The sequence below is a fragment of the Serinus canaria genome, chromosome 14, assembly GCF_022539315.1.
Source record: "Serinus canaria isolate serCan28SL12 chromosome 14, serCan2020, whole genome shotgun sequence".
Lineage (NCBI taxonomy): Eukaryota > Metazoa > Chordata > Aves > Passeriformes > Fringillidae > Serinus > Serinus canaria.
Window position 1 is genome coordinate 1042349 of NC_066328.1, and position 23388 is coordinate 1065736.

Consider the following 23388-nt stretch of genomic DNA (forward strand, 5'->3'; position numbering starts at 1 on the left):
AGATGCTGCAAGAGCTGGAACCCTCTTGCTCTGGAGCCAGGCTGGGAGAGCTGGGAGTGTTCAGCCTGGAGAAGAGAAGGCTCCAGAAAGACCACAGAGCCCCTTCCAGTATTTAAATAGCCTTCACAAGAACTGGAGAGGGACTTGGGACACAGGACTGGAAAGAGAGAACAGGAGGGGATGGCTTCATACTGATAAGGTTAGCTTATTAGGAAAAAATTCTTGGCTGTCAGGGAGGTGAGTCCTGGCACAGGTTGCCCAGAGAAGTTATGGCCGCCCCACCTCTCCAAGTGTTCAAGTCCAGGTTGGGCAGGGGTTGGAACAACTGGGGATAGTGGAAGGCATCTCTATCCATGGCAGGGAGTGGAACCAGACGGTCCTTCAGGTTCCTTTCATTCTATTATTCTATACCCACTCCAGGAGCTTCATGTCCATCCTGTCCTGAGGAGCCGAGAACTGGACATGGCATTCCAGATGAGCTTCACCAGCGCTGAAGAGATGGACAGGACCCTGTCCCTGACCTGCTGGCAATGCCTTTCCCACCCCAGGATCCCCCACCTTGGCCCCATTACACAGGGCCAACGACACTTGTGACCCCCAGAGCCTTCTCTGCAGAGCTGCTGTCCAGCAGGTCACCCCCAGCCCAGGCTGGGACATGCAACAACCTTCCCAATGCTATAGCTCCAGCATGGACACCCTCAATGAATGTCCAAGGTGGAAATCATCAGGCAGCAGTAAGCCCCCACTGCTCCCCTCAATAGCTCCCTTGTCCAGGCAGCCTCGGCTAAGCATAGGTGACTGTGAGCGACAAAGCACCGGCAGAGACGGCTGCTGCCGGCTGGGGCCGAGAGAGAAGAAGAGATTCCTGGCCCCCCGGAGAGCTGGACCGCCGCTGTGCCCCACACCCGCCGCCGACCCGAGATAACGAGACCGCGGGAACATGGCGGCTGTACCGCGAGGGGAAGCGCTGCGCCCCCACTTCCCTCTTCCGCCCCGCACGGCAGGAGGGAGCCGTGCCGCCCGCGCATGCGCCGCTGCGCCATAGGTTTGAACCGCCAACTGACCCAATTCGAATTCGCATCCTCGCCGACCAATCACAGCGCGAGGGGCGGGTACGGCCCCGCCCCATCGGGATTCTGGCCAATGACAAAGCCTGCTGTGTTTAAAACAAGTGCGCGCGGGTGGTGGGCGGGCCTGGAGGGCGGGGCTCCCGCCGCTCCCGGCGCCCACTGGGCGCGCCCGCGCTGCGAGCGGGGCGTGTCAGCCTCGTGGTCCCCGCCCGCCCCCGGCGCTCCGGTCCCTCCTACGGTCGTGCCGCTCTCTCGGAGCCGGCCAGGGCGCTGTGTCCGTCCGAGCAGTCCCCGCGGGCGCGCCGCGATGAAGGCGGGTGGTGAGTGCAGATCTGCCTGCGGGTGCTGCTGTTTTCTGGGTCTTCCTGCGCTGAGGGGCGGCTCCAGAGCGGGTACTGCCTGCCGGGCGCCTCCTCAGGAGGTGTGAGGGCTGGGGATAACGGGATACCCTGAGGCCGGGCTGAGGGGCCGCCGGGACCGGCAGCGGCTGAGGGGGCCGGGCCGACGGCTGCGCGCCCAAATTCAAACGCGGCGGGGGCGGTGCGGCCCGGTCCGGCCCGGTGGGGGCTCGGGACCGGCTCTCTCCGTGCAGTGCTCCCCGCCGGGGCCGTCCCTCAGCCCTTCTGTGACCCTGGGGTCCGTGGCTGTGGCTGGAGGTTGTGCCTGAGCGCGCCTGGCCTCAAAGCCAAGGGGTCAATATGCGTATTGCGCGTGGGATAACATCTCGGGCGTCTGTGAGTTTGCAGGGTGCGCAGGACTGTGCAGGAAACCCCATTCAAAAGTAAGAGACAGTGTTTTTTTTACTGTAAGAGTGGCTGAACCATGGTACTTGATTGCCCAGAGCGATCGTGGGATCCACATCCTTGGAGTTGTTCAAACCCACCTGGATGTGGTCCTGCCCCACTTGGCCGGACGGTTGAAGTGGGTGACCCCCGGAGTTCTCTTGCAGCCTAAACTGCTCTGGTTTTGTGAAGCAACACATTGGAAATGAACCTGTGCCACTTCCTGTCTGTAGAAATGGAGTTTTCACTGAGTTGCTCATGTACCCCCGATCCCTATTTGGATGCTCATATAGGCTGAACTGGCATCCCAGTTTGGGTATCCATTTCATTTTCATGGCCATAATACTGCTGAGGATAGTACGTTTTGTATACGTAAATATGTACGTGTGTGTGTGTGTGTGTGTGTGTATATATAAATATATTGAAATAATACTCCAGAAGATATAGGCAATGGATCTTCCATTAGCATTTCTGGTAGCAACTGCTTGGAAAGATAGGCTTGAGTAGGTTTGGTTGTCTTCTTAATATCTCTGGTTGTGTTCCAGGGACTGCTGTCAGTTGAGAAAGAAAAGTTGGGGCATGGGGGAGGTAGATGAAGTGACAGTAGTGACAGTTAAACTATTTGTTACTACTGAACAGGGACAGCTGAACTGTTTGTCACTACTAAACATGGTCACAGGAGTCAGGGCTCAGAGGGGCTCTTGTTGAAGAGCACTTGAGCTTGAGCCACCCACCCCTTCTGAGTCTCTTGGCTTCATTAATCAATTTAAACAAGTCTCTGTAGTTTAGTCTTGTGGCATTATGAGGCATAAGCTATATATCCCTGTTTAATGTGTTTGCAGTGTCCTGTGCTGCAGTGAAGAGGTGCTCAAGTGAACACCTGTGTACGTGTGTACTATTCTGTAGTACCTTTTTCTCTTATGCTGTTCTATCACTAACTGAAGTGTCTTGTGTTTTTCTTTTCCAGTGGTTCACTGTAGGTGTTCCAGATGTTTTTCTTTCCCTTCAAAGCGAAGGATAATAAAACGGCCTCGAGTCCTGACATTCTTGAACCTCCCCGAGGATGTTCTGTTTCACATCCTGAAGGGCCTGCCTGCTGCAGACATCCTCTCAGTCAGAGCTGTAAGTGCTGCAGCTTCCCCTCTGCCAGGCTCAGTGCTCAGCTCTGCCTCCAGGAGCCCGGACTGCACACAGAACAGGCTTCTCATGTCACAGAACCTCAAGAAACCCAAAGAGTGCCTGCAGGGTTGAGATTTTTGCTATCCCAGGGACAGTTTCTCTTCTCACTGCTCAAGTTAAGAGTAGCAGCAGTATTTGACTGCTTTTTGTACCTTTTCTGTGGAAATTGTCCTGCCAGATTACTGAGGCTGAACAAATGGGTTTGGTTTGATATCTCTTGCCTTAGTAGTTATCAGGCAGGCAGCAAGTTAAACATAACTTGTGATCAGTTACTTACTTCTCTTAAATAAGATTGCAAAGACCTGTTTTTCTGTTGATCCTTTTATTTTGGTAATCCTTATTCCGTGTTCCCTCCGTGCAGGTGCACTCACATCTTAAATACCTTGTGGATAACCATTCCAGTGTTTGGGCACATGCAAGTTTCCAAGACCTGTGGCCATCTCCAAACCATCTGAGGATGTTTGAAAGGTAAGTTTTAAACATCAAATTTGTCTGGCCTTTTAGAAGATGATGTTTGAAGGAAGATTAACTGTTCTAATCTGTCCTCAATGTAACTGGAGGATCTGAGTTGTACAAAGAGGGGAAATATTTGCTTTGGCAATGAAAAAATGCTGATTTCAGGTCTAAGCTACTGCTGGTCACTGCTGTCTCTTTAACCAGAGCAGGCCCTATTGCATGTGCCAAAGTTATTTCTCTTCACAGGCATTAATATTCCAGATTGGAACGTGATGCATTCCCTAAAACCTCTTTTTGGTGCTCCCATGTGAATGAACAAGTGAGGTCAGGGGCTCCAGGGAATAATCCTGTTTCTAAGTCTAAGTTGGCTTGGTCCCTTCTTGTGCAAACCAGTGTATTGAAAAACAGGTGAATTTCAGTAACAAAGTTTGAAAGTGTAACAATAAATCTGCTTCAAAAAGATGGGGAACATCTTTTTATCCATCTGATTTGAAGGAGGTCCATTGGTGTCAGAGATTTCTTTAACATGTTTAAATGCCATGATAATGGTTTTGCTTCTGAGTGTCACTTCTTTTTGAAGCAGACCAGTATGTGCACATCATTTTGGGAGGAAGGAGTACAAGGGCTTGATGTTTTGATGTATGTCCTTGAGGGCCCAAGGACCAAACTGTGGATTCTGGTGCTAGGAAGGATTTTTACCTCCAGCGCCTTCTCTGTTTGCCCTTCAGGGCTGCTGAAAGCGGTAACTTTGAAGCTGCTGTGAAGCTGAGCTTGGCGTACCTGTACAATGAAGGCCGTAAGTGTGGGAGCTTGTCCTGGGGCTGTGGGGAACGTGGGATAGCACAAGGAAGTTTTACATTGCTCTGCTTAGGCACTGGCCTCAAATCTGCCACTGGTAATTCAGGGATAGGAGTTATCCTCTGCAAACTTGTGATGAAACTCGGCTACTTTGGCAGTGGGATAAATGTATCAAAAGGGCCTGACAAGTGACAGGAGGAGCCTCCTGACATGGGGTCCTGGCAAGGCAACTGGTATTTGCAGAATGAACCCCCCAACTTAGGTTATGTTTTCCTAAAGCCCAGCTGTAGTTAAGATTTTACTTTAGCAACCTCCATGTTTTCTAAGGCTCTAAATGACGGAGACGGTTCAACCTTTTCCTGTTAGTTTCCTGTTATCTGTCTTGGCCTGACTGAATGTCAAGCAGGTATTGTGAACAAACTCCACTTGATTCCTGGCTTTCTCTCTGGTTCAGTGTCCATCACAGGCCATGGGCGTGCAGAAGTGAACGGAATAAAGGCATCTCACTACTTCAGCTTGGCAGAGCACCTGAATGTGTGTGCAGTCCCCTTTATCTGGCTGTTCATCCGTCCTCCCTGGTCCTTCTCTGGCAGCTGCTGTAAAGCTGTGGTCTACGAGAGTCTCAAGGCAGAATGTCAGCTTGACAAGGTCAGGTTTCTTTCTGCCCTTGGCTTTACTCTAAGTCAGTAACTATGTCTTGTTATTTTGGAAAGAATACTTTTGTTTCCCTGAGGAGCCTCCTGTGCTCTTGTTGCTTCAACAATTGTGGCTCAGTCATTTATTGACTTTATTGCAAAACTGCACATGATAGATCATGAGTACTGGAGGCCTGTACTGGCTCTTCAGACAGGTTCAGTGCTATCTCAGGGATAAAAAAATGTAGAAAAGAGCAAGGGGGAAGAATGATTGAAAAATAAACCAAAACTGTAGTCTGAAATTACTAGCAAGAATTGCTGTGGTTTAACAAAGGTTTATTTTGATGCTTTCTTCAGGCTCAGAAAGGATCTATTCTCCACAGCTTGGCTAAGGTTTTGAATTTCTTTGAGGTGAGCAGTATTTCTGATGGGTTTTGATTTTTTTTTTCCTGGTGATGCTAATGCTGTTTACTTTGATTAAAAACATAAATCAGCCAGATGCTCTTTTACTCCTCAAGCGTCCCAGGAGTTTCTGTTCTCATGAGTTTAATTTACTGGTTGTTTAAAGGAACATTATTAACTTACTTTATTGGATTGTACAAACAGTGAAATTAATTTTGGCTTAATCATGGGCTTGCAGTATGTTCGGGTCTCAAAGGAAGCCTTCCAGTTGTAATGCCTTGTAAAACAAAAAATAAAATAAAAAGGCTTCAGTGGCAAGCAAGCCAAAAAGCATTTGTCTGGCTGAGGAAAAGCACTAACTGCTCTCAGAGCCTGCATCTGCAAATGGCAGCACTGAGTGGATGGGGGAGCATTCCTCAGAGGCTGAAGGGCATTCCCAAGGGATGGATTCTGCTCTGTAGCTTTTAGCACAGTGTTCTGTAGCTTCTGAAGTGTGGAGGCATCCACTTGTCTGGACAGAAGGAATACCAATATATATGCCTTTTGTTTTTAGGATGAAGGAAAAAAGAAAGAGTCCCTTGAAATGCTTGAAGAATCTTCAAAACAGGGTTGTTTAATCAGCTCCTACCTCCTTTGGGAAAACAACAGAAAAGCTGCTGTAAGTAGTCATTTTTTGTCTCCAAGTAACTTTTACACTAACTTCTGGATCTCTGTTATGTGCAAGGAATGTCCTCAGAAAGCAGTTGCCATTCCTCAGAGCTTACCTTCTTCATAAACAAGGAGTGTGCTAAGAACTCTCTGAAATGAGCTCTGGTGTCTGCAATGAGGCTACAAGCAGTTGTAGCCAAGGTGCCACAGAAGTTTACTTCAACTCTGCTGAAGGCCTGGGCACTGCTGGCCAGTGATCCCAGGGCTTTGGGGAACAGGAGTGAGAGGTTCCTGCCTTGTCTTTAATAAATCTACCAAAGCTGTCCCCTTGGAATCCTGAGTTACTGCTCTCATTTCCTGTGAGACCTTGGGCAAGAACTGAAATAAGGTTCTTAAAAACAGTAGTGTCATGATAAGAAACGGACTTGTTGCTGAAATAATAGATGTACCTCCAGGCAGTGCTTTTCTCTGGATACTGGTGCTACAATTCTTCTGTTTGTTGTGTAAAGGCTATGGGTTTTTACATCTGTTTGTGTTTCTCTCTGTAGATGTCGGATCCTGGCAGATACCTCCAAAGTCTCAGGAAGCTACGAGACTACGCAGCCAAGGGCTGCTGGGAAGCACAGGTAAGACTGAGCTTTCCCAGAATTGCAGTCCTTATTTGGTCCTTTCTGTGCTGCCATTGTAGGGATAAATTTCTCTCTTTAGAAGCAGGACCAGCATTGCAGAGTATTGTCTTTATGTGCCCGTCTGTATCCACTCTGCAGAGTCTCTTCTTTGGGAAATTGCAGCACACTGGTGGCAGAATTGAGTAGATGCATCTTTTGATGGACTTAAAAGAGTGGCCCCAAATAATCTGTGTGATCAACATTTAAACCAAACTAAGAACTACTTTAAAGTAGTTTGACATGTTCAGTGTTTTCAGCAGGAAAAATAGAGGACCATCCTCTGCTGCCTTAGTTTGCATTTGGTAAAATAAACATACTTTCTTCTGTGTTCTCTCTACTACAGATAGCTTTAGCCAAAGCTTGTGGGAATGGAAACCAACTAGGATTAGAAGCAAAATCTTCCAGGGAAATGGTTTCTCAAATCTTTCAAGCTTCCATTCCTATCAGCAAGCAAAGCATCTTCACTGTGCAGAAAGGAATGAATGAAATAATGAGGTAGGAACTTGGATCCAGGAGTGAGGCCCCACAGCAAAAACTATTCCCTATTTCCCTGTATATCCCTACAATCCTTCTACAGTTTCTGTAGACAACTTGTGCCAGGGCCTCATGGCCCTCACAGGGAAGAATTTCTTCCCAGTATCCCATCAAGCCCTGCCATCTCTCAGTGTGAAGCCGTTCTCCCTTGTCCAAAGTTCCTGTTGACTCCCTTTTCCTTAATGAACACTTGCAGCAGTGTCACCCATGTCAGCCTGCCCCTTAATCCTTATGGATGAGTTCTGTATCCTTCCCTAGGCAGACCTTGATACATTCCAGTTGCTCTCTCACATGTAGGGCAGCTCCACCACTTCCCCTTGCTGGCATTGCTTTCCTAAAAAAGTACATAACCATCCATGGCAGCATTCCAGCCACATGGGTGTCCCAGTGTGGCTCTGTAATGGCAATGGGATCATGGCCCTGTGACCACACACACATCTCCAACTCCTCCTGTTTATTCCCCACACTGTGTGTTTTGGTGTGCAGGGAGGGGATGGAGCAGGCAAGTTTTTCAGGAGGGCTGCAGGAGGATCCACCACAGCCACAACCCCACATGAGGGAGTTGGCTCTTCTCTTGGGAGGCATCTCAGGAGCACTTGTCACTGCTCTGCTTGGCCTGACTCATTCTCCAGTCACAGTGGATGTCATAGTGTGGGACACCACTTCCCAAGTTCTTCCTTAAGGCACTCTTCCTGTTCTAGGTATATTCTGGTGGATTGGCTGGTGGAAGTAGCTACCATGAAGGATTTTTCTAGCCTGTGCCTGCATATGACAGTGGGATGTGTGGACCGTTACTTGACGCTGAGACCTGTACCTCGTGCTCGGCTCCAGCTTTTGGGAATAGCCTGCATGGTCATTTGCACACGGTGAGGGTTCTGGCTGGTGAGAAGAGGTGGTTAATATGATCTTCTAAATTCTTTCCTGCAGCTCAAACTTCTTCCCCAACCCCATTCCTTGCTTGTAATACTGGAAAGGATCTTTGGCTTTCTTCTACTTTGACTGCTGTTTAACTGTGTTTACATACAAACACAGACTCTGTAAATGGGGCAAAAAAAGGTAGTTTCTTGAAGGTTTTTTTCTTATTTAAACACATGGTCATAGTTGTGGATTGCTCTAAATGCATTCAATTAGCAACTCGAGTCTTTGACACCATCTTGGCATGAGAAAGCTGGAAAGGAATAAGACCAGCAGTGTTCCATAGTTGAGCCTGTGTACACTCAGATGAACTGAATGGTGTGGTGGAAGATTATCCTTCTGTGTTAATTTCCTTAATATCTTGCACCTTAACCTAGGAGAGGCTTCATAGATGAAGAATTAGGATCAGAGAATCACAGACTGGATTGGGTTAGAAGGGATCTTAAAGATCAAGTCATTCCACCCCCTGCCATGGGCAGGGACACCTTCCACTATCCCAGGGTTTCTCCAAGCCCCATCTAACCTGGCCTTGGACACTTCCAGGGATCCAGGAGCAGCCACAGCTCCTCTGGGTCACCTGTGCCAGGGCCTCACCACTCTCACAGCCAAGAATTTCTTCTGCGTTAGGAAGAACATTCTAAATTAGGAATGTTAGAGTCGGTGGTTCCATCTTACAGGTGATATAAAGAGCTGCAATTCTTTGCTGGTCTATCTGGGAAAGTACCTTGTGAAGTTGTTTAACTGTGGTCATTGTGGGTGCAGTTATCTGCTCTAAGTGCACAAATCCCCTTTCTGCTAGGACTAACTTAATATTTAACATTACAGTTTCATCAGCAAAGAGATGCTGACAATACGGGAAGCTGTGTGGCTGACAGACAACTCCTACAAATATGAAGAGTTGGTCAGAATGATGGGCGAGATAATTTCTGCCTTAGAAGGAAAGATAAGGGTGAGTTTGGAAAGTGGATGGAATATTTCCCTGCCCTTGAGCTGCTGTTCAAGGCAGGCTGTAGCAGTTCCTATCTCATGAGTTGGGGGCTTAAGTCAAGTGTTCTCAATCAGCTGTGGAGCCTGTGCATGTCTCAGAGCATGCAGACACATGCCTCTGTAGAGATTAAAACTTCAGTTTTAAGAGGCCATTTATTCTATCACTGGAGAATGCATGTAGTCAATGTAGTAGTTAAAACAAAAACCCCCAAACAAAACCCAGCACCTGGAAACAGCTGTTTTAAACACTTTGTGCTGGTCTTGTATTTCCAACCTCTGTTCTCCTTTCTGTACTAGATACCCACCATTTTGGACTACAAAGAAGTTCTGTCAAGCATTGTCTCGCTGGAGAGAAGAACTCTTCACCTTTACAGCTTCATCTGTGAGCTGTCCCTCCTGAACACGAGCCTCAGCATGTATTCCCCAGCCCGGCTGGCTGCTGCTGCACTGCTGCTGGCCAAGATCCTGCATGGGCAAGGTAACCCATCCTACCTCAAGCACAGACTGCCAGTCTGCCTTCTCTTTCTGGGAGATTTTTTTGGGGTTTTTGGGTGTTAGTTTGTCTTTAGATAAGATGTCCCAATCACTTGGCTGGGGGAGGTGGAGAGAAGGGTGGAGAAGAAGGGAGCACGTGTAAGAAGTCAGAATGAATGAGTTCAGCCTGTTTGGCTGTATTGGGCAACCCAGATGATTAGAGGGCTAGAACAGCTCTGCTATGAGGAAGGGCTGGGAGAATTGGGATTGTTCAGCCTGGAGAAGAAAAGCTTCAGTGTGACCTAATTGTGGCCTTCCAGTACCTGAATGGAGCTGCCAGGAGACATGGAGAACAGTCTATTTACAAGGGCCTAGAGAGAGAGAGGACAAGGGGAAATGGCTTCTCACTGCCAGAGCGCAGGGTTAGATGGGATATTGGGAAAGAATTGTTTCCTGTGAGAGTGGTAAGGCCCTGGATCCCTGGAAGTGTCACAGCCAGGTCAGACAAGGTTTGGAGCAAGCTGGGATAGTGGAAGGTGTCCCTGCCCATGGCAGGGAGTGGAATGAGGGTTTGAAGTCCCTTCCAACCCAAACCATTCCATGATTCTCTGATTCTGTTTTACCTCTCAACAGCGGTGATGAACTCGAGCGTTAGCATCAGACTATGCAAGCTTTGTATGTAAATGAGCCTGAAGATTTCTGTTGTTAGGTCTAACACCAGTTTGGCAGATAAACCTAAAAGCCAGCTGTGAACTTGAACAAACTATGGACAGATATAAGCTTGCAAATATCACAATCCTTAACCTATTAAAAAAAATAAGCTGACTCACTACAGAGCTACTACACTTAATGGATATGTAATTCAATATATGAATATGTACTCTCTTCTCCAGCACACTCCTGGACCAGCCAGCTGTCTGAGTGCACTGGTTTCTCTCAGGAAGACCTCTTGCCCTGCGTGCTGAGCCTCCACCAAAAGTGGTAATGGTTTTGGGACTCTTTGAGGGGACACATGAGTACTTGGATTCCAGTTCTGGCAAATGTGCTGCACCTGTACAGTCAGCCCTTCCCAGTGAAGGAAGGGCCTTTGGTTAGCTGCCTTGCTCCCCTGCCACAAGGCACTAAGGTCCAGTTCAGGGACAGCTGTTCTATTTCTGCCAGCTGGTCTGGCCCTGGGTCACGGAAAACAGGGACAGAAAAGGAATTAGATGTTCACATACTTAGAAGCCATCAGGTGTCCTGATGAAGCTGCTGAAACACCAACTGCCTTAGCACAGCACTGAGCAACAGAGGAAAATGATCTAACTTGGCAGGTTTTCTTAATTCTGTTTCATAGAATCCATTGTAAGATAGGGGTTTCAATCTTTCTTTCCAGCTTCCATGATGATGTCCCAAAGGATTACAGGCAGGTGTCCCTCATGGCAGTAAAACAGCGATTTGAAGATGAGCGCTATGAAGAAATTGGCAAAGAACAGGTGGGTAAGCTGTGGCTACATCTGCTGCTGGCTGACACTCAGAGCAGAGCTGCTGTCCCATAGCAGGCTGTGTGAATAAAGTGAGAGTTTAAAAATTGAGTTGCAGGGACTCTTAACTGATGTTTGAGTGCCGGTGGGAAGAACTCACTGGGATAGATTTCTCCTAGAAAATAAATAGTGTCCTTCTGGCTATTTAGTTCTCATAAGAATCTCATGGCCTAATTCCTACAGGGGCTTTGACTTTTTATAATCTATTTATTTATTTATTTAATATTTTAGGTTATGAGTTACAGCCAGCTCTGCTCATTGTTGGGTGTAAAACAGAAGGACCCAGAGCCCAGTCCCTTGCACAGGAACGTAGTGGAAATTCAGACTTTCCTCAGCTCTCCCTCTGGAAAGAGAGCTAAAAGGTAAGTATAACTCATGGCTGTCAGCAGGTCTGAAGATCAGCCAGAGCCTTTCCTCCTCTCTGGTACCCTCAAGTTTTCATTCCTAAATACAATCCGTTTTCCTGTCACCATCTTGACATACCTATTAAAAGAGCTGGAAAAGACTTAGATTTTGACATATGATTTCTGGGGTGTTTTGCTACAGGAGGAGGGAAGACAGCATTCAGGATGACAGAGGCAGCTTTGTGACTACACCCACAGCAGAGCTGTCCTCTCAGGAAGAAAGTCTGCTGGACAACTTCCTTGACTGGAGTTTAGATTCCTGCTCTGGTTATGAAGGTGATCAGGAAAGTGAAGGCGAGCGAGAAGGAGATGGTGAGCAGTTTATTCTTATAAAAAGCAGTCAAGAGGATTAAACCTGTCTTTTCATTTTTGCTTACAACTGTTTCTCAGGCACCAGATGCCTAAACTTTCAGCTGAAGACCAGGTGGAAAAACTCTTCCCCTTCCCCCGTGGTTATAATTGTTAAACTCTCTCAGAGGTATATATCTGTTCTTTCTCTGCACTGCTTCAGAACATGATGAGGGGTTTTGTATTTGCTCAGCGTTTCAAAGCCAGGCTGTTTGCAGTGCACCAAATGTGATGAATGAGCCACTGTCTTAGAAACACTAATTAGCTGTTGGGTTTTGCTGACCCTGGGCCTGGCTGCTCATTTTCTAACAGCTCTTAGTACCTGTTCAAATAGTCTGGGGGAAGAAAAGATGCTGTGTGAATAGAGGGTGAACTTAGTGCCCTGCCCTCCAGGTGTAAACAGACAGAAGGCTGACTCTTGCTTGGTTTTTTTCTGCTTGACTCTGTGCTGAGTGCCTGCTTGGTTCTGCTTGGGGACAAACTAAGGTTTCTCTTTTCCCATCCTGCAGTGACCAGCCCCAGTGGGATCCTGGATGTGACAGTGCTGTACCTGGACCCTGCAGAGCACTGTGGCCAGGACTCCAGTGATGAGGACAGCCTGCCCAGGGCGTGGGATGGCTCTGGGGCACCCCAAAGGGAGGGGGAGCTGCCAGGGGCATATCTCACCCCAAGGAATCCCAACCCAGAGGGGAGCTCAGGCTACTCTTCTGTCAACACTGCCAGTCCCACATCTTCTGTTGAAGGCAGCCCTGGAGTTCCTCCCAAACCTACCTCAGCACTGCCCCACGGCAATTCCATGAACAGGGAGTCATGCCAGCCCCATTACCTGCACAGGAGGCAAGTCAAGAGAAAAAACATGGCAGAACACACTGAAGAAAGGCTGAACTTGGCCTTCTTAAGCCTCTGATTTCTTTGTGCTTTTAACTTTACCAGGATTTCTAGAAACCGTATTTCTGTTGCAGTCATACAGGGATGATAGTGAATAATTGTAAATACTTCCAAAATACCTTCCCTTCAGCCTTGTCTATCTTGTACAGCTGGGCTATTTCCTCCATTCACAGCTGCCTTTTTATGTATCCCCTATTGCCTGATCCTCTGCTAAGGTTCTGTTCTCTTTAAGAAATTCATAGCCCAGTTTTATCATCCTTCTTAGTGATAGAAAATAACTGTCCTGTCCCTTGCTTTCTCTGAGGCCTGGCACTATGAATGAAATGAATTGACATTGGTTCTCAAGTTTCTGAATGTAACACTATGCTTGAATCTTCCACTTGAAAGACCTATTTTGAGGTTGTGCTGCCTTTTTACTCTGTCCAGGTCTCCTTCAGCTCCCCTCTTCTTGTCTATGGCATTTGCTGCACTGACACAAGGTTTTTATTGAAAAACCCCAGAGGTAAATGAAGGCTCACTGCAGGTCTGAGCTGCTCTCTCACCTACCTCCCACATGGTTTAAACTCCATTTGCCTCTTCTCTTGTTGCCATGTTTTCTTCACCTGAAAAATCCTTCTGTGCCTTAACACATAGGAATTGGAATACCAAGGTACAAGACTTCAAAAAGATGTCACTGAAGCTAACACTGGAACTGGACTCCAGGACTGTCAATTAACTATGGCATTGGCAACAGTTCAGCTACACACAGTGTAGTGAGTGTTTATTGACTGGTTTTTTATAAAATTGTTTTATTAGTAGAGATGGATCCTGGTCTTCCTTCCCCTCAATTCCCTGGCCTGAGGTATGGAGAACGGCTGGGATGAAGTCAGGGCTTAGCTCTGGGCTGGGTTCTGATGGTTAGGTTGCAGTGGCACTGCCTGAAGGCTATTTACACAAATCTCACAAGGAGCACAGGGCTCAAATCACCCTCGCAACCCAACAGCAGCTCCAGAGAGGCCTTGAATCTTCCAAATAACCAAAAGCAGCCTTGGGTAGTTGTCCACAAAGTTTATTACAAAACTATGTACTGCCACTCATTCAAAAGAGAAAAAATCCCTGATTTAGTTTTCTGGCTCACGGTGGCTTCACTACAGTTCTCCAGCTACTGCTTCCTGTAATCTGCCATGCAGGAGTCTCTTCACATTCATTTGGTACAGCAGGAGCTCAAACTTCAGCACGGGGTCACATTAACATGAGAAGAAAACATTTAAAAAAACCTCTCCCATTCTAAAACTGGTAAAAGTGAAAATGTATCTGGGAAAGGCCTCATTGCAGAAAGCTCTGGACTCTTCCTCGGTCTGAAAGAAATAAAAGCAGAAAAGGGGAAGATGAATCAGTTTTAATTCCTTCCCAGGAGGAGGAAATTAGGTGAAGAGCTGACTCTGCTCCTGCTGCTGGAAGCAGAGCTTTGGCTGATGCAGCCTTGCACTAAAACCAGATCTGGCTCTCTATCAAGTCTCACTCTGAGGTGCCTCATGGCTAAAATCACAGCTGGGCACTAAAACCATAACTACAGGCTGCTTTCTGAGAGAGAAAAGCAAAAACTACAGCCCAGAGCTTCAGCTATTAAAAAAAAAATTACCAGATGGCCTGAGTCTGTATTTTCTATCATCTCTGCAGCCCTGCAAGCTCCTTCAGCATTTGCTTAATTAACCCTTCTTGTATTCCTTCATGGGCAAGTGTTTCCAGAGAAACTTGGGGAAACACAGGCTAAGCCTGGCTTTGTGCAGCACTGGACAGGTATCAATAGGGAATGACATGTCAGGAGGAGCAGGTTGGTTTCAGCTGGAGAAATGTCACAGCCCAGCCTGCTCTGTCCTCACCTGCCTGTGGCAGCACAGGGCACACACAGGAGGTGCCAGCACTCACCTCAGGGCACCACTTGGACATCCACACAGTCGTAAGCTGAAGCTTTCATCTTTTCCAGTGGCTTGCCAAGGAGCTGCCGCAAGGCTGCATAGTCAGGCTTCTCCTCGTACTCCAGGGCCAGCACCTGCTCCAGGTAGTTCTGCAGGGCATCTGCAAGGCAAGGGACTCATATTGGAGCAGCACAGAAACTCCAGCTGCCAAATGGCCACTTCAGCCGGCTTGTCCTGCAGCCAGCTCGCCCACGTCCCCAGGCCAGCTGCAGAGGGGAAAACCAAACCAAAGCTAATACAAAGCTTAAAGAATCACCACATTATAGAATCACCAACTGGTTTGGGTTGGAAGGGACCTTGAAGCCCATCTTCTTCCACCCCCTGAACACTTCTCAGGCATGGGACAGCCACAGCTTCTCTGGGCAACAAAATGGGATAGGAATTGTCCTCTAGCCCCAAATATTTCATTTCTAAACCCACCAGCACAGCTGTCCCTTCAGCAAGGTTCATTAAAGCAGATCATGGAAAGCAGCCCTCATTCTTATGTACAGAAAACAAGGGATTTGTTCCCAGCCTGCCAGACAGTTCACGCAATGCTTGATCATCATCACCACTGGAAGCCATTCTGAACCAGCACCCCAGCACAGAGAAAGTTCTGGCTTCAGGTTCAGTCAATCCTTCATTCCTGAGTCCCACTGCCACTGAGAGCAAGCCTATACCTGGAATGGATCTCTGCCTGAAGCACAGCTGAAGAAGGCATCTCACATCCTTTCTGTACCTGGAATAGTCAGCACAGAGTCCTGTCAGGAGAAGCGATGGAGCAAGCACCTGAACATCTGTTATTGAAAACAGGGACAAAAAAAATCCCCAAAAGGCTGAATTCAGCTGGCCATGTTCTAGATGAAGCAGAACCTGGGGTTCACCAAACACCCTGGGGCCAGGCTCAGCCTTGGCTGTGGGATATGCCACATTCCAACAGTGTATCGTGACTTGGGGATGTCAGTCACAAACCCCCCTCACTGCTTTCTGCTGAGCATTTCCCAGAAGAATAGATGATTTCTCCTACCTTTCTTTCTGTTCCGCCACAGCTTTTACTTTGTCCAGCTCATCAGACCAAGGCAAAGTGCCACAGAGCCATTTCAGAAGACAGTAGCCCAGAGATTCCAAGTCACTCCGTCGAGATGGTCCTGATGGGAAACACAAGACATACACATGTCACTTGTGAAGGGGCAGAAGTAAAGAAATTCAGGAGCTTTATGAGGATGTGCTCTAGGGTATCAATACTCCTGGGAGCCTGCTAACACAGTTCAGAAATCACCTCCCAGCATCTGGAGAAAGATTTCCTGAACACTCTGAAAGAGAAGTCACATCCCAACCAGGAGAAGGACAGAATTTGGCACAGGCTGTCAGGATAGCGTGAAGTCTCCATCCCTGGAGGGATTTAAAAGTCATGTAGATGTGGCACTTGGAAACTTAGGTTAGTGGTGACCTTGGCAGTGCTGGGTTTGCAGCTGGACTCAATGATCTTAAAGGTCTTTTCCAACAAAAGTGATTATATGATTTAAATGCTTTTCCAGCTCTCATTGATTCAAGGTCAAAGCACAGCCTGCTGCAAATCTGTTTTGGGCAGGGATCCTGTCTGGCTTGAAAAAGATCCCTGCTAAGCCAGCATGAAAGGCCCTGTTTTCTATTCCCCACACACCTGCAGCAGCCAAGGCTCCAGATGGAGCAGGAACATCCCTGCTGCAATCACTGAATGACCTGCCAAGTCCCAACACAGCAGCCATCAGGAGGCAGGAGTGAACAGTCCAAAGAGGAACTCAGTTTCTGGTGCATGTGAATGCCTGGAAAGCAGCAGTGCCAGCAACGCCAGCAGGGAGCCACAGCTCCAGGGAGCACCACAAGAGCAGCTGCAGCACGTGTCACAAACCGAGACCCACCTGTGCCCTTGTGGCTGTCCAGGCTGATGAACTCCACCGTGCCCTCATGAGGGGTCCTGCTGCCCTCGCGCCGAGCCACGTGCTTCCCCCCGGGGCAGTAGCGGAACGCGAAGCTGTAGCCAGCAAGGGTCACCTGCAGGGCAGCACAGAGCACCCACCTGAGTGCAGAGCAGCCCCCTGGTCTGCTCCACAGCTCCTGCTTGAGCACTGTCCATTCTGCTCTGCTGCCCTGCCCAAGGCAGGGACCTGGAAGCTGCCTTATCCCAAGTCACAATCCCACCTCCAGTGCCCTTTCCTGGCAGCACTGCTCCTGCTCCCTACCTGTGTGAGGTCTGCTGGGTTCACATAGATGTTCTCAGCAGTGATGTCCCCATGCACATACTCATTCTCATGAATGTACTCCAGGCAGTCTAGCTGAGAATAAACAGGGGGAGCATATCAGATCCATGCAGGCTCCTGCAGCACCCTGGCTGTTACTGAGCTGAACCTTCCCCAGCTCCCTATAGCCATATGGATGAGCACTAAAAACACCATGTCTCACAGCCTTCAAGTTCAAAGATCAGGTTTTTCTCATTCTTCTTATCCCAAATTCCTTCAAGGTGACACAGTGCTCAAGAGATGCTACTGAAGTTTACAGCAGGTTTAGAGACCCCACCCAAGCCCCTGGAGCAGCTTTAAAACACTTCTGGGAGATCCAGAAGGAAGTTAGAAGTCTTTTCTGAAAAAGTCCCTTGGGAAGGATTGGTTCTCCACATACCACACGAACAGCAATCTGAAAAGCTGCCTTCTCCCTCAGCAGGTGCAGGCCATCGCTCAGGACCGACTGAAGAGATCGCCCCAAATCAGAGAACACCAAAAACCTGCAGGACAAAAGAGCTTTGCACATTGCAGTACCTACCTGGTTTGGAGACCCTGCAACAGATAATTTGCCAAGTGATCCATTGGATGCCACTTCAACTCCCAGCTGACCTGGGCAAACACTTCCTTGACTTTTGATAAGAGAAAACTTATAAAGGAGACAGGTGTGCTTGTCATGTGTTGCAGACACACAGCCTGAATCTCCCCTTTGTGTTAAGTGTCAAGGACCAAAATAAGGTGTCCCCGGGCCTGAAGGGCAGCAGCACCAAAAGCAGTAACTTCACCAGCAACAGAAGGACTGAAGGAAACAAAGCAACTAGAGGCAAACCATTTAAGACACCATAGGAGCAGGGCATAAGGTCAGGAGCCCAGGGGGCAATGACAAAAGGACTAGTAGACAGCAAGCAGAGGAGAGGGAAAGCCAGAGATGCTCAGACAGCTCAAGAGCTCAGTCACCTCACCTGTAGCTGTCTGCATGCAGTCCAAAGCCAACACAGTTGGGGATGCCCAGCAGCGGCACGGAATGCCACTTCTTCCACTTCTCCACTACAAGAGAAGAGGACAGTGCAGCAGATGCTGCTGAGGAGCTCCAGGAGGAAGGAGTCAGTGATGCTCTTCCTCTGAAGGTCTGCTCTGCCCTGGAGAGCTGACAGTGGCCACTCATCCTGACTCTGTCCCCAGAATTCCAGTCCGATGTGTGCATTGGCATGTCAATACTGTTGAGCAAGAATGGAGCAGGGAAGATTCTGGGAATATCAGAGCAGGCTATGGCATGGGATTGCTACAGGGCTGGGTAAAACAAGGAGAGGGGAGAGAGAGGGTGAGGGACAAGCAGATTTTTACACTTCTCCCAGAAGTGTAGATTTCACATAAATTCTTCCATCCCCCCTGCCTAGATTGTCTGGGCACCTTTTGTTCTTGCTCAAGTTTTGGGATCAATGGAGTTGATACTAGAGAGCTGCTGACAGAACCACCCATGGAAGAGGGACAGGAGAGTGAGCCAAGGTGAGACAGGCTGCAGGGCTGGACAGCTCCCAGACACATCAGAGAGGAGTACAAGAAAGCTGTGCTCATACTGCACTGTCCTACAGCACACAGACTGCTGGGAGAACTGTCACTGACTGAACTCCTCAGCACTCTGGCACTAACCAAACAAGGGATTATTTTATCCTTCTCCGGCCGTCCAAAGATTCACATAACTAGTGAGAGGGAAATGCCAGTTATCCTTAGTCCTTGCCCTCACAAGAAGCACCAACCTGTGCCTGCCTTCGCAGCTCGCTGGAAGAAATTCTGTTCATTGTAGATCTTCCCATCTTTGGCATCCTAAAGGGAACAGGGAGGAGTGTTATTTCAGCCACACACATCCTGCTGGAAAGAGAAACTTGGGTAAGATTGCTATAAGAATTTAACTACTCATTTTAAAGAAAGCAAAGATCAACTAACAGAGTTGACAGCAGAGCTCAGGTATCTTTGTTCCCTATTTGATGCTATCCCTAACAACGACATCAACTCTGAGTATCAGCACAGAGAGAGGGGCCATCTCAGGTTGGGCCTTTCCAGCAGCCCATTTACAGCTGTCTGAGGGCTAACAACAGCCAGGCAGTGCAGCCCAGGCACAGCATGGAGAGAGCTGTGGTCCCACAGCTGTTACTTTAAGGGGAGCCAGAGGTGACCTTCTTAGCCACAGCAGGGATGAGGGCATTTCTACAAACACACAAGTCTCTACAGAGAGCTGTAACATTTATTCTGTCAGAAAGTGAGACAGGAAAGTCTGTATTAGTAACATCTGAGGTAATGCTGTCATCGAGTTACCTCAACTTCACACAGTTCCCACTCAGAATGTCTGTGTTTGCCTACACACATGTATCTATTCAACACTAACTCAGGACAGCTGCTATCCTGCAAGGGAGAAAGCAGCAGTGTTATATTCTACCTGGTATGATACAAAACTGGTATCAAGCTGGAGGAACAGCAGGCTGCAGACAGCACATACCATGTCCCAGAGGGTACTTCACTCTGCATCTTGACAGTGAGCCCATGTGGGTCATCAAACCTCAGAGCCAAAATGCTCTCATGTGCCATATCACACTCCAGAGTGCTCAGCAGACCACCAAGCAGCCAAAAGAAAAACAGAGATGCTGGGATTGTTGCCTACAGAAGTGATTACAGTTTCCCACCAACTGGTTCTAGTTTTGTGGCACTTAGCAGATTTTCATCACCCACACTGTATTCCTTCTCCATCCTCTTACATGTCTCCTCTGACAAAAGGTAGAGGGATTATCCAAGTGCATGAAAGAGCCCCACAGAGCCATCAGTCAGTGCTGGCCATCCTACAGACCAGCAAACTCCAAGAGCCACAGCAGACAAGAAAACCATCTTTCAGCTTTGGTTTGTGAGCTACTGAAAATCAATCTACTGAATTTCCACAACAGAACAGGTATTACTGGAAACACATAACACATTTCTGGAGAGCCCAAGATATTGACAAGTACCTGGGGAAAGCTGGCTTGGAACTCCAACTATAATTCCTATTTGATTTCAAAGTGTGTTCTGGCTTTACATAGTGTCTCCATGCTGGCTCTCACACAGCCTCAGAACAGCACCTAATTCCAACCTCTCCAGTTTCCCCAGACTTGAGCAGGGTGCATGCATGTGCACGCGTGCCATGGAGGAGAAAAGCTGGTCTGTGTCCTGGATTGTCGGGCAAATTGTATTCTATTTGCCATCTGTATGGCAGTTGTCTTCTGTTAAGTGGGCAGTTTTCCTTACCTCTTCCACAACCACTCCTCTCTCAGGGGAGACATCTGCTGATAAGAGGCTACTGAATGTCAGTGGATGGCTGATAAGAACTACAGCATCCCACTGGGAGATGTGAGCCCAGAAGAGCATTCTACACAGATATAATCTGGAGATTCTGGAACACCAGCACAGCTTCTCCACTGGATTTCCCAGAGGAACAGCTGCCTCTTCCACTGGATCTTCAGAGGAAGACTGAATCTTTCTACAATATCACTGCTCCAACAGAACCACCCCTGACACTCCAGGAGGGCTGCAGCCACAATTCCAATGGGACTGCTGCCAACACCCTGACCCACGGGTGTCAGGTTGTGTTCTGACTCTGTCAGTGCTGTTTTAGTTAACTGCATTGTTTATTTTATCTTTTTATTTTCTTCCCTAGTAAAGAACTGTTATTCCTGCTTCCATATTTTTTACCTGAGAGCCCCCTTAATTTAAAATTTATAGCAGTTCAGAAGGAGGGGGTTTACATTTTCCATTTCAGGGGAGGCTCCTGCCTTCCTTAGCGGACACCTGTCTTTCCAAACCAAGACAGTCTGACATTCCCTAATCAAGATCTCCACCTCACACCACCAATTTCAGTTCTGCAGGTTCCTGAGCCTGGTCAATCAAAGCAGCAGCCTTCTGTTATTAAGGCTTCAGGGGTTTTTAAATCCTCATATCCGTTTTCTTCACACCTTTAGCAGAAAAGCCAACTGAAATCCCAGCACAAACCCTCAGGAGGTTAGATCCATCTCCTAATTTAGCAGGGGCCTTTCTGACCACTCTCTCTCAATTTCTCAGATACCCTCAGCCAAACAGGTCAGGACACAATACTCTATGCACTATTCCTTACCCAAACAGATCAAAACTCACAAGTTTGAGGGAGTAGCTTTGCTTTTGAGGACAGGTTCCAGATGCTGACTGAGCTGTGGAAGGATGGAACAGATGTGGTTACAGGAGCATGGAAAAGAGGTTGTGCATCATTAAATGCAGCCTGTGCAGCTGGATTAACTCATCCTCTGCTTCTTTCCCTTGAGCTTTGCAAAGCAACGTCTGTGACAGTACCTCCCCAGATCACTACAAAATAATTCTTACCTTGCTCCAGGAGCTCAGCACCCTGACATGCAGTGCAGTTCTGCTTAAGTCACAGAAGTATCTGGGCAGGGCTACAGTATGGGGGGGGGGGGCTTTGAGGAGTATGTAAAGAATAGATCATTAGTAGAATCTCAAAGGCATCCCCAAATTCATTTGCTGAGCACTCCCTCCACATCACTCGATGGTTTGACAAGTCTGTAAGGGATGCCAAGTTCCTCTCCTTTGTATGGATGTTAGATTTGTATGTGACTTCCCTTCCCCAAAAGGATTTGCACCCATGACTTGGCTCAGGGCAGTTCCTCTTCTTTGCTCTTAGACCAAGTGCTATCCACAGGTTAGCTACTGCTCATCACCTAAAACCTACTTCTATAAAAGCACCTTCCACTACTGATTTTCCTTTTTATCACATTTTTTAAAAAACATAGATGGATGCTCAGACTTTGTTATGCAACAGCCTGAATAATGAATAGAAAGTAAAGCCAAATATCAGGCAAAACTCGGTAATGGAAAAAATTCCTCCTCAACAGCTTCCAAATTAACAAGAGAAGATCAAAAACTCCCCTTTGGAAATTTACAACTAGATTGAAAAGATCAGCATTTACTAAATGGCTGAGAAGCAGCCTATGTGGTGTGGTTGCTTTCTTTGGCCCCAAAACACACCTAGAATTGACATTTAGTGGGTATTGACACCACTTACAGCACAGGAACTCCTGTATAGTGCCAGCAAATAGTTTTTGGACCTAAAAGAAGAGAAAGAGGAAGTGTGGCCCCATCAATGGCCGTTCCATAATAACAGAACAGTGTGGCCTCAGCTTGATACTATGCTGGTGGCAGAGTGACAGGCAGATGCCCAGTGAGGAAGGGTTGGAGCCCAGGGGAGGTTTAGGTTGGAGATCAGGAAAAAAGCTCTTCCCCCATAGGTTGCTGGGCACTGCCCAGGCTCCCCAGGGAATGGGCACGGCCCCGAGGCTGCCAGAGCTCCAGGAGTTTGGACAACACTGCCAGGGATGCCCAGGGTGGGATTGTTGGGGGGTCTGTGTAGGGCCAGGAGCTGGACTCCCGGGTACTTGTGGGTCTCTTCCAGCTCAGAATACTGTATGAATGACGGACCCTGCAGGCCTGCGGGTCACCGCCAGCCCGGGGGAGACCAGTGTCACCCACTCCACGACCTCTGGGGGTTTCGGGGTGTCCCGGCAGCTGTCACTGAAGCCAGAGCCGGTGACCCCGCGCCCCTCGCCTCCCGGCCCCTCTGTCCGCCGCGGGCCCCACGGTACCTTCGTACACCAGCCCACAGCAGCCCTGTTCCAGGAGCCGCACCAGCTTCCACAGCCGCCCTCCCTGGTCCGTCAGCACCGTGTCCGCCGGGAGCGGCACGGCCGGGCCGGGCCGGGGCTTGCGGGGTGAACGGGGCCCCAGGCGGGCCGCGGACGCCCGCGGGGAGGGGGAGGCGGCGAGACTGAGAGCTGGAGGCGGGCTTGGGGTTGGCGCTGTGGGCTCGGTGTGCTCCTCGGGCGGCGCGGGCAGCCTCCCGCCGCAGGCCGGGCAGAAGCGGAACGCGGGCTCCACGGCGAGCCCGCACTGCGGGCAGAACAGGCCGGGCCTGCGGGACACGGACAGCGTCAGAGCCCGTCCGCTGCCTCCTTCCACCGCCCCGCTCCCGCCGCCCCCAGCACCTAGGGGAGCCGCCGGACAGCTCCGCCCGCGGCCGCTCCGGGGTCTGTGTCCGTGGCCGTGTCCGTGGCCGTGTCCCTGCCCCCACGCCGCGTCGCCCGCGCACCCTCCTGCCCGACATGGCCCCGCCGCAACAGCCCGGGCCCGCCCGCCGCGCCGCCACCGCCACGGCGCAGGCGCCCCTCGGGCCGCGCCTCTGGCGGGACAGCGGGGCTGAGATGGGGGTCGGAGGCCTGAGGGGAGAGCGGGATCCGAAGGGATACGGGGCTGTGAGGCAACACCGGGGATCTGAGGGGACACCGCCCTTGTGAGGGAACACAGCGCTTGTGAGGGAACACCGGGGACGTGAGGGAACACCGGGGATGTGAGGAGGCACCGGGGATGTGAGGGGGCACCGGGAATGTGAGGGGCCGCCGGGGTTCACGTCGATCCCACGG

At 49.1% G+C, this 23388-nt stretch overlaps 2 protein-coding genes across 4 annotated transcripts; one reads left to right on the plus strand and one right to left on the minus strand.

Moving 5' to 3' along the window:
• Positions 1-1265: 1265 nt before the first annotated feature.
• CCNF (cyclin F) lies at positions 1266-13510 on the plus strand. The gene is made up of 17 exons (XM_009092010.3): positions 1266-1390; positions 2820-2974; positions 3393-3499; positions 4216-4283; positions 4740-4933; positions 5278-5331; positions 5876-5980; positions 6519-6596; positions 6982-7133; positions 7874-8038; positions 8913-9036; positions 9372-9552; positions 10442-10529; positions 10924-11023; positions 11303-11433; positions 11618-11787; positions 12333-13510. Exons 1-17 carry the CDS (start codon positions 1378-1380, stop codon positions 12728-12730), a joined length of 2283 nt encoding a protein of 760 aa, XP_009090258.1. The 5' UTR covers positions 1266-1377; the 3' UTR covers positions 12731-13510.
• A 233-nt stretch (positions 13511-13743) lies between these two features.
• On the minus strand, positions 13744-23098 carry VRK3 (VRK serine/threonine kinase 3). 3 transcript variants are annotated; one of them, XM_050980138.1, is made up of 12 exons: positions 22954-23098; positions 22555-22880; positions 21059-21111; positions 18664-18730; positions 17869-17953; positions 17307-17409; positions 16871-16963; positions 16550-16682; positions 15676-15796; positions 15329-15387; positions 14620-14769; positions 13744-14048 (listed from the first exon to the last, which is right to left on the minus strand). In XM_050980138.1, exons 1-11 carry the CDS (start codon positions 23070-23072, stop codon positions 14621-14623), a joined length of 1308 nt encoding a protein of 435 aa, XP_050836095.1. In that variant the 5' UTR covers positions 23073-23098; the 3' UTR covers positions 13744-14048; position 14620. The 3 variants fall into 3 exon arrangements, 2 of the variants coding, with proteins under 2 accessions (XP_050836095.1, XP_050836096.1); XR_007778847.1 differs by lacking the exon at positions 13744-14048 and having other exon boundaries at positions 14719-14769; positions 15329-15409; XM_050980139.1 differs by lacking the exons at positions 13744-14048; positions 14620-14769 and having other exon boundaries at positions 15330-15445.
• Between the last annotated feature and the right edge of the window lie 290 nt (positions 23099-23388).